We start from the raw sequence: 19,198 nt of genomic DNA on the forward strand, positions 1-19,198 counted from the left end.
TTAAATTTTTTATTTCATTTTTGGTTTTAGTTATTTTAGTAAGACGACTTAATCTCAACAACATTTCTCATTTCTCTAATCTTTCTTTCAAATTTTTAAGTTTTAATTTTTGACCTAATAATAAGTGTGTAAATGTGTGTGTGTGTGTGTTCCAGGGGTGGTGATTTTCTTGAAACCATTTTTTATTTTATTTTTACAATGCATTTCTGTTTAAAATTTTGTTGTTAGACTTTAATACCTGGAAGTAGGAACAGCTTCTGATTCTAATTGTAATCCTACAAACAATATAATGGATCCTTAAGTTAAACAAGCGATATGTTTGCCCTGAGATGCTTTACAGTGATGCTGTTATTGAACACATTCCAGTATGGAGGACTGTATTGAGGTCATTCTTGAGGAGCACAGCAGCAGGTGGTTCAGTCATCAGCGGTCTGGCCCAATGTCACCTGACTGATCGGATCTGCCTTCGCAGGAGTCTACGGACTCTGGGCCATGTTCTGCATCCCTTTCAGACTAAAGGTGCTTTGACTTTCTGCACATTTCTCTCTTTAATAGAGAGAAGTTGAGACAAGGTAAGGAGCTGAAAAGGTCTGGTATGATATTCTCCCAGGTGCCATTTTTACCTTCAACAAAAGAACAAACTCTAAATGTTATCAAGCTTCTAGAAGGACGCAAAGGCCGTCTGGCTGACCTGGGATCAGGCGATGGACGTTTGTTAAGTCATGGATAAAATGTCAGATTTTGGAGCTTATACTTCCTCTCATGCAGTAACTCTCCTATTCTGAAATGCAGGTTTTTGCAGCATCGTCAATGGGATTTCAATGCACAGGTTTTGAATTAAACTCCATATTATGACACATGGTGGCGTGGAGTAACAGGACTTCTGGAAGGTAAGCTATATATGTATTTCAGGTATTTTACATTATGTCAAACATAAGCTTTCCTTACTGCAGCTCTTTGATATTTCAGACTGTTCTGTCCAAATACAGAAACGTGACCGTGTTCCTGGCTCCTGCAGTGGTATGTTGCTGGATTGACATGTGGGGGCGCTATAAGATCATAACATTCATTTTCTGTCCGTTGCAAATCCAACATGTATTTCATGAAGTTGAAGTATTTTCATTTTTATAAAATGCTGACACTTATTTAGTGTCCTTGCTTGCATTAAAACCTGCAAGTAAGCTTCAATATGTTAACTTTAGTTAACGCATAAGATGTAAACAAAAAATACATTTTTTGTAGCTTTTATTATTTTTAAGTTAATTTAATTTAAAGTAAAATTAATTTAGAAATATGGTATTGTTCATTGTTAATTCATGAAGCATTAATTATGTTAATATAAGAAAATTGGAATTGCAATTAATGAATAAATGTTAATTATTGTTAACTATTGCATTAGTTATTGTAAATGTATTGTAAATTGTTAAATTATTATTGACTACAGTAGTTTTTAATGAATTTATTATTCATTAATTTTGAATTAGTTTTTATTTCTGTATTTTCCTCATTTTACTTTAAATATAAAGTCTTAATAACTGACATTTTATTAGCTTTTATTTTTTATAATTTGTATAACTTTTAATTTTTACTTCAGTTTTAGTTTTAGGTATTTTAGAATTTTAGGTATTTTATTTATATCAATGACACTGAAAAATATATTTACATTGCATATAAATATAAACATATATATATATTTATTTAAACACACACACATGTACTCCATTTAACATTTTCTTTCAGTTAATGTTTATTTCAAGTAAGGAAAATGTTTTTTTATGGTTTTAGTTAACTATACTAAACCTAAGTGTTAGCAAAACATCTTAGTGTGACTTTTTGTAAAGCATATGAGGGTTGAAGATTTTTTATGATGATTTATACGTGTCAACGTGGCAGATGGGGGTTCTGGAAGAGAAGTTGTAAAAGGAACTTCCTGAGGATGCCAGAGTCATTGTGTGCCGTTTCCCTTTTCCTCACTGCTGGATCTGGATTAAACCAGGTGCTAGAGACCCGTCCAGAACATCTTCTCACCAATCGCCGGCCTGAACCAGCCTTCTGGTCTCCAGTGAGCAGTCCATTATCAATGGTGACTAAGAAGCCACATGTAGCTTAGAAATCGAGATATTTTGCTCTTTATAAAAGCCTTACATAACAGAGGGATTAATGGCTCTGTGTGAATTTCCAAATCCTATTCCAAAGCAAGCTGAAATATTTGATGTGTGATGTTAAATAAATTTCTTGCCTTGTATTGGACATACACTGTACATTGGGATCTAAAAGTCGGAGATTAATAATGAAAATGCTTCTATTTTACATTTTCTACTATTTAATTAGCCTATAAGAAGTTAAACTAAAAAACAGACATATATTTCAGAGTTTCCAAGCATTCCAGCATGATTTAAGCAAGGTTATTATTATTTTATTCAATTAAAACAAACTATTATTGTAATAACAAGCATATATTAAAAATATTTTGATAAATTAAATTAATAATTAAAAATGAAAATGAACAAAAACTTTTAAAAATAAAGATAATAAAAATGACAAAAACACTACAAACAAAACTTTTAAAATGAAAATGAAAGCATAACAGAATAATATCTCACAGATAACACTGGAATTGCGATGACTCAGAAGGCATCTTGAATTTCACCTTTTTCTGTCAGTACAAAGAGTCACATGATCAATGCCACTCATTAACTTACATTTGATTTGTGTGGTAGAGTCAGATACATTACTGAATCTGAAATATTGACATACAAATCCTGAAACTTTATTTCAAGGTTAAAATGAAACACAATCCAAGATTTTCAACATGGTCTCAAGACTTTTGCAAATCACTGTAGGTCTGTCATATTAAAACTCAGTAAAGGAGCATGAATCAAACGCTCTGAAAATGTTTGTTGCATTCAGTTGGGATGGTTATTAGGGATATAATACATAAACATTCTAATGGATAATTTGTCTCATAATCTCCCTAACAATACCTAGAATAGATCTTGTCATTATTATGACACTGTCCGCTATTTTACCCTCAATTAAAACTGATGCCGTTGGCTGGAAAATAAAGCTTATGTTTTTATGCAATGTCCAACTAACCCTGCAAACACAAGCACTCTTCCACACATTCATGTCTTTACACCCTGCTATAGAAGAACCTTCCAGGCTGCAGTTTGACATCACTGATGAATAATTCATTAGACATGTGGTCAGCTATACATGAAAAGCAATAGGAAAAAAAAGTGAAAATGGGATCTGCTTTTAATTTTACACTGTTATGTGTTTTATTAAGCCGCACTGTGAATCTGCATCGTCTGCATGCAATCAATATAAATGTTTACCTGTTGAATTTAACTATAAATAATTGAATTCTGCATGTAAACACTATATTTTAGGACTTGAAACCCAGCCTTCTCAGAACCACAGAACAGCATCAACACACTTCAGCTTATCCAAACTAGAGTAAACATTTTCCCACTCTTCCTCAAGACCACTTCAAAAAAACAGTGCATTGTATAACATTTGTTATTGCAGAACACTGAAAAACTGATGGCTATTTCATTGAATAAAGGATCCTTGAGGTAGGGCAGTTTTCTGGACGTGAATATTTAACACTGTAGTCAAATCATAGGCCTACTGTTAGATGCTGAGCACATCTTGCATAAAGAAAAGCTGCATAAAGACAAAAAAAAAAAAACATTAGCAATGACATTATGTAAATATGTGGGGAAAATGATAAAAACACAAACATATTTATTTGATTTCTATCATTTAGACTCTAAATATAATATTATGATCTATGTAGGTTAAATGCTTCTTGTATATCTAAATCAATAATGTTATAAATCTGTTGGTTGTGTGTAACAGGAGTGTCAGTATGAGTCATACATGCGCCACACAACCAAATCCATTCAAACTAATATAAATCCATCCGCATGGTGGCGCTGGAGAGCTTTACTGTAATATCCCATGCATGTCCTTATAGATACAAAATCACAAACTATATGGACAGATTGAATAAAGTAATAATAAGTGAATAAAATGCGTTAAAAATCTGAAAAATAAAATATTTATAAAACACATTGTAAGATACAGAGGGGTTTGGAGTATAGATAAATAATAAAAATATGAAAATAATATTAATTTTGTTTAGTTTCTTTGTTACATGTTAAAGTTATACATTTAAATTTAATGCAGGCTAATAAAAGTCCTTACAACTGTGCTTTACAGTCTGTTCTCAGGAATAAAATAATCCATATGAAGAGTTCAGATGCAAAAGCCTCAAAGTGCCATTTGAAATGTATCAGGCTCCTGTGTGTAGCTTCAGTAATTTCACTTTAATGGCAATGAATAAGTTCTTTTGATTGCATTAAAGTGAAATAACTGGACATAAATATAGGAGCCTGAGAAAGAAAATTTCAGACGGCTTTTGCATCTGAACTCCTCATATGTCACAGAACAAACCATAACATTGGTTTTGCGATTCAAGCCGCTGTTCAGAGACGCGAGTCTACTTCCAGTGGAAATAAAAGAACTGGGCGGAGCGGCGCGGCGCGGCGCGCGCATGTATAAGAGCGAGGCTCTGTGGAGATTCCTCGCAGTCTGGACTCGAGCATGGACATACTCAGGACTTTAACACACCACCACCACCATCAGCATCATCAGCCTGTGAATAACGGCAAGATGTGTGAACACACACACCACAGACCCACCGAGAGCAGACGAGGGAAATCAGAGGACAATAATGCTCATGCCACGCAGGAAATGTCACGCATCATCTCGGATTCAGCCACTGGGAAATGTTACTGTAGAGGAAAAGTTTTGGGCAAGGTAAATATTTTACATCTGACTTAGGAAAAAGTAATACCATAGTATTTTTGGAGCACCATTTACATACCATAGTACAGTAATATGAAAATGCCATGCTACATATTATAACCAATAGTAGTGTTTATTTAGAATTTTATGTTTCTATTAAATAAACCAAATGAATAAAAATAGTTATGCATAAATTTACATAAGAGGTTAACAGTTGAATATATTATATGTATATGCTCTAGTTTGTCATTGTCTTGTAATGCATGCTCTCTCTCTCTCTCTCTCTGTTGTAGGGTGGTTTTGCCAAATGCTATGAATTTACAGATCTGAGCACAGGCAAAATGTATGCAGCCAAAATCATTCCACATACGCGCGTCTCCAAACCTCACCAAAGGGAAAAGGTAACTTGCTTTCCTGTTGTAATGTATTTGCACCTGGCTGCATTGCTTGAATTGTTTATTAAGCTTGCAACCATTTGATTGACAGATCGACAGAGAAATCGAGTTGCACAGAGCCCTGCATCACAAACACATCGTTCACTTCTACCACCATTTCGAGGACAAAGATAATATCTACATTCTACTTGAATACTGCAGCAGACGGGTGAGTGCTATTGACGTCCTTCTTCGATTGATGAAACGGATCTTGTAGGAAATATTGTTGCTCATGTACAGTTTTTTTGTCTTCAGTCACTAGCACATATTCTCAAGGCCCGAAAGGTGCTTACAGAACCAGAGGTTCGGTACTACCTAAGACAGATCGTCTCGGGGTTGAAGTATCTCCATGAGCAAGAAATCCTACACAGAGACCTTAAACTAGGTAAGCAACTAACATATACTAATAAAGCCAACCTGTAGCTCAAATATGGCTGCAGCAATGCCAAAATCATGGGTTGAGTTCCCAGGGAATGCATAAACTGATAAAACGTACCTTGAATGAAATTCAAATAGATGTAAATGTAATAAACCCCAATTCTGTTGCTCTTCCCAGGTAACTTTTTCATCAGTGAGTCTATGGAGCTCAAGGTTGGAGACTTTGGTTTGGCTGCAAAGCTCGAGCCGGTGGAGAACCGTAGAAGAACAATATGTGGAACACCAAACTACCTGTCGCCTGAAGTCCTCAATAAGCAAGGGCATGGATGTGAATCTGACGTGTGGGCACTCGGTTGTGTGATGTAAGTAAATTGACTGACTTTTCTCTTGGATTTCACGTAAATGTCATGGAAATGCTTATTTATAATGGACAATTTGCATCCCAACAGGTATACCATGCTTTTGGGAAGACCTCCATTTGAGACTACTAACCTTAAAGAAACGTACCGGTGCATTCGGGAAGCACGATACTCCATGCCGTCGTCTTTGTCGTCCCAAGCCAAGCATCTCATCAGCAGTATGCTGGCCAAAAACCCAATGGATAGGCCACACCTCGATGACATCCTACGCCACGACTTTTTCTGCCAGGTGTGTGTCTCTTTGTGGAAACTAAACTATCTTGACCAGTTCCCACACAATGAAATATTCAGTGGCTTTGAGCTTGTTTTTCCCCCTCTTATATCAGGGTTTCACACCAGACAGACTGTCTGCTAACTGTTGCCATGCGGCCCCAGACCTTCACCACACCAGCCCTGCCAAGAGCTTCTTCAAGAAAGCCGCAGCCGCCCTGTTCGGTGGAAAGAAGGACAAAGCCAAGTACTTGGAGACTCAAAGTAAGCGCTTACTAGTTTAACCTAAACCATTTCTGGATTACCCAAATTGCATAATCAGACTAATAAACGTCTTGGCTTCTGGCAGATAAACCAACCAAGGAGGAGGAAGACATAAACAGAGTATGCCTTGACCTCCGGAAAACGTCAATCAGCCCTCAACCCTGTAGACAAACTCTTGAGGTGAGCTCCTTCATCCTTCGTCAGAGTTGAGCAGATAGTTTAATATTGCAACCTAACCCCGCATTCCTTAATTTCCCACAGGACAGTAAAGCCCCCATCCCAGCTGCTGGAAAACCAGCTGTCCCGACGAAGGACACCAGCAGCAAACAACACATTAAAGACAGCATTCGAATGATAGTGCGAGGAACCCTCGGGAGCTGCAGTAGCAGCAGCGAATGTACGTTGCACGTTTTATTTTTTTCAAATTAAGGATGTTAATGGATGTTTTAATGCGATATCTAATGGGTTTTGGTGCTTTTTGTGTTTTCAGGTATCGAGGACAGCACAATGGGAAGTGTCGCGGACACCGTGGCTCGAGTACTGCGAGGCTGTCTGGAGAACATGCCGGAAGGTGCGTATCAAACGATCTGAACGCCATCTGTTTCTCCAATGCAAAATCATCACTTTTAATAATCCATTTTAATCTCTCGTCCACAGCTAATAACATTTCAAAAGAGAGCGTGAACAGCAGCTTCCAGTGGGTGACTAAGTGGGTGGACTATTCCAACAAGTACGGCTTTGGCTACCAGTTGTCAGATCACACAGTTGGCGTTCTCTTTAACAACGGCACTCACATGAGCCTGCTGTCAGACAAAAAGTATGTTGAAGATCCTAGATGTCTTTTTAGCTTAAAAACAATTGATTTCATGAAGACTAACATGTCTTTTTGACCTTCAGGACAGTGCATTATTATGCAGAGCTGGGACAATGTTCAGTCTTCTCCACTACAGAAGCCCCAGAGCAGTTTGTTGGCCAGGTCACCATCTTAAAATACTTTTCTCACTACATGGAGGAGAATCTGATGGATGTAAGTGTCCTCGCTTGGTTGAAATGTGATTGCTATCAAATCAAGCCACCATTGTTTATATACTGCAGCGCTTTATACAGTCCAGATTTAAAGCAGCTTCACAATAAAGAACTTTTTCAAATGTGAGAAATTCTCAGCTGTAAAAAAGCCAGTAGTGTCTTTATTCAAGTTCAGTTCAATCAAATTGTGAAACAAGTTCAATTCAGCTGTAAGCAGCTCTACAGAAATCAATAGTGCCATTATTCAGCTCAAGTTTTGTTGAGTAGTGTCAGTGCAGATAATATTACTGAATATTGTGTGTCTTTATAAACCCCAAATACGCAATTTGCATCAGATTTTCTGATTACTACTCGCTATTCCTCAACAGGGAGGTGATTTACCCAATGTCACAGATGCAGGCAAACCCAGACTGTATCTTCTTCAGTGGCTCAAGTCTGATCGAGCACTCATGATGCTCTTCAACAATGGCACTTTCCAGGTAAAACTTCACGTTTGTACTTCCAGAACGCAAAAGTATCTACATACTGAGATGCTGACGTGAAGCTACTTGATTTCTAAACGCACGCTATTCCTGCAGGTGAACTTCTACCACGATCACACCAAGATCATCCTGTGCAATCAGAGCGAGGAATACCTCCTGACGTACATCAACGAGGACCGCGTATCCACCACGCTGCGCCTCAGCACCCTGCTCGTGTCCGGCTGCTCAGCGGACCTGCGCAGCCGCATGGAATATGCACTTAACATGCTGCTGCAGAGATGCAACTGAAGATGCGACTTTGAAAGGACAAGAATGTGGACTACATACGGCTGGACGGGAGTGTCGAAGATGGGAGGAGATGTCATGGATTATGAGTTTTGCAAACGGACTGAACCGAGCTGGGCTGGAACCAGAGGCGACGATGAAATAATGACAAATAGATCTCGTTTAAGTCTTTTTTAATACAGAAATCTTGCTTTGTTGAAGCCAAAAAGGGGGTGTTTATGTTGAGGCAAGGTGGCTTCAGCAAGGCGGGGTGGTTGGATGTAGCTCTCTTGAGAGCAGATTTCGTTTAACTGTGAAAACATTCCTGTTTAAGGACACGGGGCTGCGTCGTGAAACGATCCGATGCTGTTCTGCACGTTCGGTTCTTCCCATCCCTGTGTTGCGAGAAGAACCGGCTGCATTTCACTGTGTGGACACGACCTGCAATGCCATGGACATAACTTATTATCAGAAAGAACCCAGTATTTATTTATTTAATAAAGACGATCTTAGAATTATGTCGTGTGAGCACATGTTATTTAATTGTTCGTAACAATAATCGTGACTGGCGCTTTGTCCTTTACTGTACGTCAATCTCCTGGGCCATCATGGGAGTTGCGACAAACTTTTTATGCAAGGCCAATGGCAAAACCGCAATCAGCGTTTGTCTTGTCTTGATGTTTGTGTGAAGATTAAAGATGAATAATATTGTGGAGGTGTTGTATTTTGTTTCTTCTTTGAAGTGCAATTACCCCCATTGTCCCTGCATCTGCCAAAGCAGTCCATTACGTAAATCCCCAGGGGCCCGATGAAGCGGCTTCAAAATACTTACAAAAGGGAAGAAAAACAAGAAAAGAGAGTGTTGTTTCACCACCTACTGTCTGCCCAGCACAAGCTCCCTACGCTGCGCTGTCAAGCCCTCACATGCACTATATTAAAACGAGTAACAGTACTCGACTTGATTTCGTACTGAGGTTTTAATGCATTGCTTAAAACTACTTCATTGCATTTCATTTTTTGCATTTAGAACAGACCGGTGACCCATTTTTGTTTCACAAACGAAAGAAATAATGAAGCTTTACACCTTCACTGACAAACAACAAATTGTAGGTCTTTTCATCATGCACTAATTAACTCATTTGTTATAATTAGTCATAATTTAAAGATAAACGGAGTGCACAAAAGATAAATGAAAAGCTCATCAAAGGTTTACGATGAATCAAACCAAAAGCATCTGAACACAGATGGCTCACAATGCTTCTTTTATAGATTATGAACTGCACAAAATCCATTCCTTAGAGAAAATACCATAGAAAACCATGTTTAGGACTAAACATGATTTTACTATCCTTCTTTTAGTGCAATTTAAAAGGACAGCTCACCCAAACATGAAAATCCTAGCATTTCCTCACATTCATGTCTTTCCAAACATGTATGACTTCAATTTTGGTGTCTCAAAATAACATGAACAATCATATTAGCTCAAAATCTCATGATCAGTAACACAAAAAGTTAAGAGATTTTTTACAATGACAGTCATTTGTATGTGAATGCAGCTTCTTGCGGCTTATGAATTAATGTCACTAAAACGTTGACATTTCTAAATCACATTTCACAACAAAATCAATATAAAAAAAGTTTAGTTTTGGGGACCAAGTCTCACTATTAATTACGTCTTTTGCCTCAATAAGGTGGTTGTTAAGTTTAGGTATGGGGTTGGAGTAAGGTATCTTAAATATGGTCATGCTGAATAAGGCATTAATACATGCTATATAGGGAGAAGTCGTGGCCTAATGGTTAGAGAGTCGGACTCGTAACCCAAAGGTTGCGAGTTCGAGTCTCAGATCTGGCAGGAACTGTAGGTGGGGGGAGTGAATGTACAGCGTTCTCTTCCACCTTCAATACCACGCCTGAGGTTCCCTTGAGGCACTGAACCCCCAACTGCTCCCCAGGCGTTAGATCATAAATGGCTGCCCACTGCTCTGGGTGTGTGTTCACTGCTGTGTGTGTGTGCACTTTGGATGGGCACAAATTTGTACCATATTGGTTACCATACTTGGCCACGTCACTTTCACTTTTCACTATAATAAAAACTAATAAACAGCCAATTTGTTGTAATATGCATGGTAGTAAACATCTATTTAATAGTGAGAATTAGTCCCTATTTTAGAACCATTAAGATTTTTTGCATAATGTTCCTACAGTTTTTACCACGTTTTCACCCCATATCTCATTACACTCGCCATTCATTCCCATATGACAAAAGTGAATGGTGACTGATGCTGTCATCCTGAGAAACCGCGTTTGTTTCCATGCACGCCATGGGTTAGGAACAATGCGAGGGAGGTAAATATTAATGTATTCATTTTTGGATGAGCAATCCCAAAAGTATCATTGTATATGAACATGGTATCCAGGTGCATATTAAACATATATCTGAAACCATCACCCAGCTAGTTGTTTTTAAGTTAAAATTATTTCATCTTGGAATAACCAAGGCTCCAAGGCAACGGTGCATATTTATGGTGCATATCTCATTCTGAAGTCAGTAATCAATGCTGGCCATTGCTGGTTTGCTTTTTTATTTACATTAGAAAGAGTTGACATGATGTAATCCAGGGTCATTGTGAATATGTACTTAATGGATGGGGGGGGGGGGGGGGGGGTTCATCTTCGTATCAAGCCAGCTGGTATGTCGTCTCTCTTGGCCCTGATGAGAAAAGATTCTAGGAACAGAGACGGGTTTGTTGTCCAAGATCAGTATAGTGCCACAGTTGGCTGCCTGGAGTCTCTTTCTAGCATCATCTGTCACTTTGAAATGTAGGCCATTTTGTCTTCTCTGAGTCAATGCCAGATTACTTAATAGGCGGAATTCACAAAATAACACTTTTTGAGTTACATAACACGAACACGGCCACCGATATTGACCAGGACAATTTTCTGTGCTGTTACACAGACCTTCAGCACACAACAACAATTGACTGGATCTCGGAGTAATAAAGTCATAAAAGAAAATTTATTAAATAAAATTGAAGGAAGGAATAAATAATAACAATAATAATTGTAAAAAAAAAAAAAAAAGAAGTAAATTAAAATCATGAAAATAATTTATTTAAAACAAAATTAAAATTCATTTTAAATAATTATTATCATTAACTACAACAACAATTTATTACTGATGCTTTAATATTGTAATGTAAATGGCTGTATCTCTGAGTAAAAAAATACAAAATTAAATAAATAATTTGATATTTTAAAATATGAAAATAATATATACTTTAAATATAATTAACAACAACAATTATAATAAATAATGTTTATAAGTTATTTGAATAATAATAATTAATTTTATTATTATTTTAATTTATTATTATCATTAACAACAACAACAACAATATTAATAAATTATAATAAATTACGTATGCTTTAATATTGTACAGCAAATGACTATCTCTTAGTAAAACAAACAATAAAAATAAAAATATTAAAAGAACATTGGATAAATAAATATTTAAAAAATAGGCAAAATATATATTCAAATATTCACAGCAACAACAACAATAATAAATACAATAATAATGTTTATACATTATTTTAATAATTACTTTTGTTATTTTTAAAAAAATATTAATGAATTTTATTTTCATTAATAACAGCAACAATAACAACAACAAAAGTAGTAGTAGTAACATGCATAATAATAAATAAATAGATGATGCTTCAAAATTGCAAATCAAGGAACACAAAGGACTTATTTTGGCATTTTCAAGGCAAAAGAAAACACTTAGAAAACATGTTTAAATCTGTTGACATGAAAACAGCTGCAAATCAGAGTTCATTCTTGTAATGACAATGCTCTGTGCTAATTCTCTTAAAGTCCCTCTTAAGTGCCGCTGATATAATTAAGATAGCTATAATCTCTGGAATTGTTTGTAGAATTGCATCCTTAGGTGTGGACAAAGAAAGCAAAGCACAAATGATAAATTACAGTAAGTGGATATGAGTATATGCATATGCATGTTTCATTATTGACCTCAAATACCTCAAGACATGCAGTATTACTACACAGTGTTCGTGTGGTTCATGCATTTCATTCCAGCATGAACAGACAGCACATATTTCACTCTGAGGGAGCTAAGCTGCAACTTTACAGTACTTCTGTTTATGCATAACAATCTATTCGGTTAAATCAGTTCATTATGCATGCCACAGGAAGCGCATCCTGATCTAAACAAGTGAATTGTGTCGTAAACGAGGATACAGGTCTTCCATGTCTTTTCTCAAGAGATGGCAAACAACATGTGAAGACAATGAATCACGCCCGATTACTTAACACCCATCTGTTGGCAAATCCAGCATCCTTCAGTAGTGTGTCCAAGTGTCCTACATTACACGGACACATCACACATTTACCCCAGTTTCTCATGTACTTGTCCGTGTCTGAATCTGTTGTCCATGCAAGACCTCAACACGTCAGCTCTGCACCACAACAGACGCAGATTTTTCCGTCTTGAATGGAAAGCGCAATCGCATGCAGAGTAATCTGAGATGCTTTTAAGGTTAATGCAGCCTTTCATTGACTTGTCTAAACAGGCTTTATTTCACAGAGATATTTGATTCAGTAAATTAGACTATAATGTAATGTAAGTCAGTGGTTTCGACAAGATGGTGCACAAAAGATTTCATATCACATAAACAATCACATTAACTCAAAATCATATGATCAATAACAAAACGTCAAGACATTTTTACTATGACAGTGACAGTCATGTGAATGCAGCTTCTTGTATTTGAATATTTAAATATATCTCACAAAAAAAAATTATAATAAATTATAAACTATATATATATATATATATAGGACAAATATTCAAAAGTCCATTTTAGGGTCATTTTAAGCATTGTAATAATTTTCATAAGATTCTTTTTACAATGTTTTCACCTCAGTAATAATAATGTGTGCAATAATATCCATAAATTATTTTAATAAGAACAATTATTATTATTCACAGTAATAACAATAATAATATTAACTATGATTATAATAAGAATAATAACAATAATTTGTATTATGCACTAAAATATAAATAATGACATTGATTATGTATTTGAACAATATTAATGATAATAATAATACATGATAATACGTGACTAATGCTTTCATATTGTAAATCATGGAACATTATTTTGGCATTTTTTAAACCAAACTAAACTAAAATTCAATTAAATAAAAAATGTAGAAAATGATGAGCAAAACTGGTTTAAATCTGAAAACACAAAAGAGTAGAAAGAACATGTACATTAAATAAACTGGATTAAGAATAAAATAATTAAGAACAATAAAATAATATATATCTAGAATCAGAAGACTTCTGTACCATTATATACTGTACATACAAATGCATAAATAAAAATATGTATTTATCTATTAAGTATTTAGTAAGTATCTAGCACTCAGCTGAACCATAAGATTACTGAATTATAAAAACATGTAGATAGTAATTGGTGTGTTCGCTATTTAAGGTGGAGACGGCCTGTGGGAAGAACTGCTCGTGTCTGGATGTTCTAGTGCACAGAGATCTGCAGCGTCTGCCTGAGGACAGGAGCACAAACACGCTGTGGCCTGGGTTGATCTGACCTGCCCGTTTCTTCATTCTGGAGATGTACCAGTCCTGAAGGTTGGGCAGGTGCACACCAATTATTCTCTCAGCTGTCCTAACAGTCTGTTTTAGTTTTTTATGACTGATTTGGTGGCTGAATGCCAAACAGCTTTTTTTTTTAATCACAATGTAAATGCAAATGATAATAATAATAATAAATGCCCCAAAAGATATGCTTGCTGTCACAGATCGGCCATGCTCCACTACAAATCCATCACAACGATCACAGTCACCTGAATATTAATTCAAGCCACCTGCACCTCATCGGCACCAAATCACCCCAGCACTACTTAAGCACACACCCCACTACAGTCAGTTGTCCGATCTCGATTACATGAAGTACTGCTACTTACCTGTAAGACTACTTACCTCCTGTTCCTCTCCATCATTGGTTCCCTGTGTCTCCATCGTCTGTCTTCCTTCATTGGTCATACTGGGGTGTGTGCTACTTCAAGTCATCCATGAGTTCCTGGCAAGACAATATATACCTCAGTATATCCTTTCTGCATCTCATCAAGTATCTAAGTCTCTACTCAACTTTATCTGCATGCTTACCCTCTGCTGAATCAATAAATTGCATTGTTTTGATAATCCTCTGTGTCTAGTCTGCTTCCCTAACGCGTGCTTATTTATTTATTTTTGGGGTTTTTTTAGGTGGAAAGTATGGACATTTCTTTGTGAGATGCACCCATGTTCGTGATTTATTTTTTACATTTGAAGTTATTAATTAGAATGCTTCGTCTTTAAGGAAATGAATGAACATTTAAAACTTCCACAGAAATGCTGTTTACTGCATATTTGTGGCTTTGCAACGAGTTCATTCATGCTATTTGGCACAGTGGGAAATGAACGCATTTCTTCGAGCCGTCCGGTTTCCTCAACAGGACCACACCTGACATTCCACACCTGACGGCTTTTTCTCACAGATTCCCTTTCTTAAGATTGTACAATATTTCACCTTTTACCCACATACAACAGGATTTACTGCATCTAACAGCCCTGAGTTCCTATAGGAAATAAAATCCACAAACGACAGTCTATTTAACATCTCAATTGTTTCAGTACTGAGAATAAGATTAAACTGAGAGGCTTGCTTTCAGGCCTCCTGTTCCGCAGATATTTCTCCTTAGAAAAACGAGCCTTAATCTCCTCTAGAGTTTCAGAGGGGATCTCATTTCATGAGACTATGAAGACAATTCATTTCTTTAGCATAGCATGCAACAAGGAACAGAGGTAAATGTTGCTTTTAAGCTGACTTTAACGCTTTCATCTCGCCTGGAGCAGCAGGGAAATCAGATAAGAGTACCCTATAAAACCCAGTCTATCATTTCTGATACACAATTTTCTAAGCAATTATCAACATGAGCAAAACCTTGCTGTTAAAGCTGTTGTACACAATCTACAGTACTACATGCATTTTGATATCTGATCGTTAGATTAGACTTTTTTTTTGTATAATTGTACAAATGTCAGGTTGTGGTTTATGTGACTTTTTGCTGTGAAATATTCAATTATTTGTATAAAGTAAACGTAAGAATAGCTTAAACATTGTTATTAATATTTCATTTACTGGACTGAAGCAATTTAAGATTACATGTTTATCCATACATAATTTTACCACGCATAAAGAAAATTCATGTTAAAATGTGAGCATCAATATGACCATCAGGCTTTTGAGGAACGTTTTGTTGATCATCTCTCAGTTATCATTGTATTGCATTGAATTTTAAGTTCAAAACTGCAGAGCTTTGATCATAAAAACAAATGATTTAAATATCATCTTACTAAGACGTATTATTGGGAGATATAGAGTGACAACTGATATTTACATGCATTTTAAGTAAATAGTAGATCAGAATTTCATCTTTCTTTTTGGCCATATGAATAATAGCATCTGCACCAAATTGCATATTTTTGCTCAGTTTGAGCTTCTGAATAAAAAATGTTTTTCCTCTATATTCTCACTTTATCATATGAATGAGCCATTAAAAGATGTTTCAAAAATTATACTTGACACAAAATGCATACGCAAACTAGATTTTGTCTAATGGTTTAATATATACGGTTTACTTAAAAAAATAAAAATAAATTCTATTATTATGTATGTTGGGGTTTACTGGGTTAAAACAGATAAAGAATAGGAACTTTGTTGCATTTTTCTATGAATCAGACTAGGCAAATTGCGATGTCTGCATGCCTTAATTTCTGAGGAAATCACTGCTAATGCGGCTCAGCGCAGCAGACAGTATTACAGTATGTGAACTGCTCTCAGTGTCTGCGTATTACTGAAAGAAGCAAACACAATGCAGACGATTGTTGCAACACAACCAGTACTGTATGCAATGTACATTGCCAAACAATGGGGCTTCTGGAGTCGCTGGCGAGTGCAGAATAGTGGGCTTGTGGTTGTGGAGGAGTGAAGATTTCACTAACACAAAAGAGCTTTCAAAGGAGCATTTGAACACATTCTTACTCTTTGCACGTTGTTATGAAAATATAAATCTTTACATTTGACTGAATGTTCCACTGGGAAGCTAAACAAGAAGGAACAGACCAATAATTTGGCAGACTAAAATCTCAGTTCAGTCTTGTAAAATTGGAAGAAATAGTCACAATAATGACTTTCCAAATGGAAATAAAATGAGAAATGCAAACAGAGAACACTGATAATGAAAAACAGCAATCTTAATCTTAATGGGTGTGCGCAAAAATGAGTGCTGAGAAAATACAAAAACAGTTCTGTTGTTAGAATTTCATCTCGGTTTCTCATACAAGGAAAACCTAAATTGTTTCACCTTGACAGAAATGAAATTAAATAAAGCAAATGGAAACTTTTTCTTAAACTCAACATGAAATAAATCTAGATTTCTGCTCATTTAGAGATAATTCTCACATCCAATCAACCGTTGATGGATAAAATCATGCAGTTTTCTTTATTGAATATCCAGTTTCACTTGAAAATTATCACAAAAAAGTGTTGTGAATGCCATTTCTTACTTTTTTCAGCCTCTTGGATGTTTCTCCTGAGAAAAAGACACCTATAATCTCACAAATTTCTCAGAATGTGTCAAACAGTACTCAAATATGCCAAAGTCATTTGAGCTATTATTTTATAGCTTTATACTCTTACTGCACGTCAACTATTGTCTCATTTGGGTCTGTTTTTATTTATCTGAAAGAATTTGAAAAGAAACAAGGTTATGCTAAAACTGTAACTTGCTTACAGTTACTCACCATGAGGCCATCCAAGATGTAGGTGAGTTTGTTTCTTCATCAGAAACAGATTTGGAGGAATTTAGCATTACTGCAGTGAATGGGTGCCGTCAGAATCCAATAAAAACTGAGAGCTGATAAAAACATCACAATAATCCACAAGTAATCCACACCACTCCAGTCCATCTGTTAACGTCTTATGATGCAAAGAGCTGCATGTCTGTAAGAAAAAAATCAATTATTAAGACATTTTAACTATAAACTGTCACTTCTGGTCCATAATAACGCTTCTATAGTGGAAAAGTGAACCCTCATATCAAAATACACCCACATATTTAGGTGTAAACGATGCTTGATCTGTGCAGATTTCTCTGTTAGATGACTGTTTTACTGGAGGAAGTGATATTATGGATAGAGGACTCATATTTTAGGAGGAAGCAATGGTTTAAAGTTAAAAATATCTTAATAATTGATTTGTTTCTTACAGCCATGCAGCTCTTTGCATCATAAGACGTTAACTGATGGATTTGAGTGGTGTGGATTACTTGTGGATTATTGTGATGTTTTTATCAGCTGGTTGGACTCTCATTCTGACGGCACCCATTCACTGCAGAGGATCCTTTGCTGAGCAAGTGATGCAATTATAAATCTCCAAATTTGTTCTCATGCTGAAACGCACTCATCAAATCTTGGATGGCCTGAGGGCAAGTACACAGTCAGCAATTTTTCATTTTTGGGTGAACTATTCCTTTAAAAGAAACAAGGATGCACGAGAAAACTATAAGCAAGGAAATGCTCCTCTGAGCTATTTCTCATGTTGTTCCATACATTGGATGAGGGCGGTTCAGCTCTAAACACGATGTTCTGGGTAAATCTATAAGCACTCAGTCACCCTGTGAAACTTCACATACCTGTTATTCACACAATCACGGCCCTCTGCAGGGACTCTGGCACACTCAAGGCTCTGATCTCGGGGTTTAATGTGCTTTGCCACCCTAATTGAACAGATGTGTTTTTAACGGGAGCGGGTCAGACGGGGAGAGATGTTTGTGCAGCTGGACTGGGTTTAAAGAAACGGGGAGAGGAGCATCCAGCGGGGCAGACAGCAATGTGAAATTTCATACTATGCAATAACACGTCTTTGCTTTCCAAAAAGCTGATGGTTTGCCTTTAGGATGAGATCTGTTTGATGCTGAGATTGAATTACACGACCCTCCTGAGAAAAGGTGCACTTTGATGAGAGCGTCACAACAGGCTGAGAGTTCATGAATGCAAATATACAATTAAGTTGGCTTGTTGTCTCGATTTCAAGCCCTAATCACCCAAAGGCATCTATCATGTGCTGCAGAAGTGAGCTGTTCATGTAATAGAATCTGTGGAGAGATTATTAAAACATTGATTTTCTTCTAGATATGTTATTACTCCCGGATAGGGTTTCCAAACACATCTGGGAACCCACGGGGCACAAACAGCTCAATAAATAAGCTCTGGGATGGAGGGAGTAAAAGCCCATATTAGAAATAATTATTTATTTATCTATTTATTTATGGTCAAATTCTCGTAAGGCTCTACATCACTCCCATCTCACATTACAGTTTTCTCTACAGGTATCCAAATCGAAACATGTAAAAAATGGTAATCTCACCAGGAAAGAGGAAGAGAAAAGAGTTTTTGTTTTTCTACCACCAACGACAACTTCTAAAAGCTATTTAATGCTCCAAGCAAATCATGTAATATCAAAAAGCTTGTTTAATAAATAAAGTACATATATATAATTTTTGTCAGTGTGGTGAATATATATTTAATGTCATAAAATATATAAAACAAATAAATTAATAAATCATTTTTATGTTATTTTAAATGATGATTTGTTTATAGTCAATTTACAAGAGGTTTAAATATGAAATCCCAGGAAATAGCAAACATTTATATATACAGAAGAAGATATTTACTATTTTATACAATGAATAAATTATTTGAAAATAAATACATTTGTTCTCAATTCATACATGTAGAAATTAATATATATATAT

The 19,198-nt window shown here is 36.0% G+C and overlaps 1 protein-coding gene and 1 pseudogene across 2 annotated transcripts; both read left to right on the forward strand.

Annotated features, from left to right (window-relative positions):
* Window positions 1-367: 367 nt before the first annotated feature.
* On the forward strand, window positions 368-2,043 carry LOC306866256 (ATP synthase subunit C lysine N-methyltransferase-like; annotated as a pseudogene). The gene is made up of 6 exons: window positions 368-419; window positions 473-519; window positions 611-715; window positions 793-890; window positions 970-1,020; window positions 1,894-2,043. The product of its transcript is annotated as an ATP synthase subunit C lysine N-methyltransferase-like (transcript).
* Window positions 2,044-4,600: 2,557 nt separating this feature from the next.
* On the forward strand, window positions 4,601-9,005 carry LOC306865365 (serine/threonine-protein kinase PLK2-like). Its single transcript, XM_079409925.1, has 14 exons — window positions 4,601-4,827; window positions 5,109-5,216; window positions 5,302-5,418; window positions 5,505-5,634; window positions 5,806-5,989; window positions 6,077-6,275; window positions 6,373-6,520; window positions 6,606-6,700; window positions 6,782-6,917; window positions 7,011-7,091; window positions 7,178-7,337; window positions 7,418-7,547; window positions 7,915-8,025; window positions 8,125-9,005. The coding sequence occupies exons 1-14, from the start codon at window positions 4,612-4,614 to the stop codon at window positions 8,314-8,316; spliced, it is 2,007 nt and encodes a 668-aa protein (XP_079266051.1). The 5' UTR covers window positions 4,601-4,611; the 3' UTR covers window positions 8,317-9,005.
* The last annotated feature ends 10,193 nt before the right edge of the window (window positions 9,006-19,198 follow it).

Source organism: Barbus barbus (assembly GCF_936440315.1).
Source record: "Barbus barbus genome assembly, chromosome: 47".
NCBI classification, from domain to species: Eukaryota; Metazoa; Chordata; class Actinopteri; order Cypriniformes; family Cyprinidae; genus Barbus; species Barbus barbus.

What these genes read in the sequence shown, in the direction of transcription:
- LOC306865365 (XM_079409925.1), top strand. Translation starts at nt 4,612, where the DNA reads ATGGACATACTCAGGACTTTAACACACCACCACCACCATCAGCATCAT. An exon ending in GCCACGACTTTTTCTGCCAG is followed by an intron (nt 6,276 to 6,372) that starts GTGTGTGTCTCT and finishes CTCTTATATCAG; the next exon opens with GGTTTCACACCAGACAGACT. An exon ending in CCTGTAGACAAACTCTTGAG is followed by an intron (nt 6,701 to 6,781) that starts GTGAGCTCCTTC and finishes AATTTCCCACAG; the next exon opens with GACAGTAAAGCCCCCATCCC.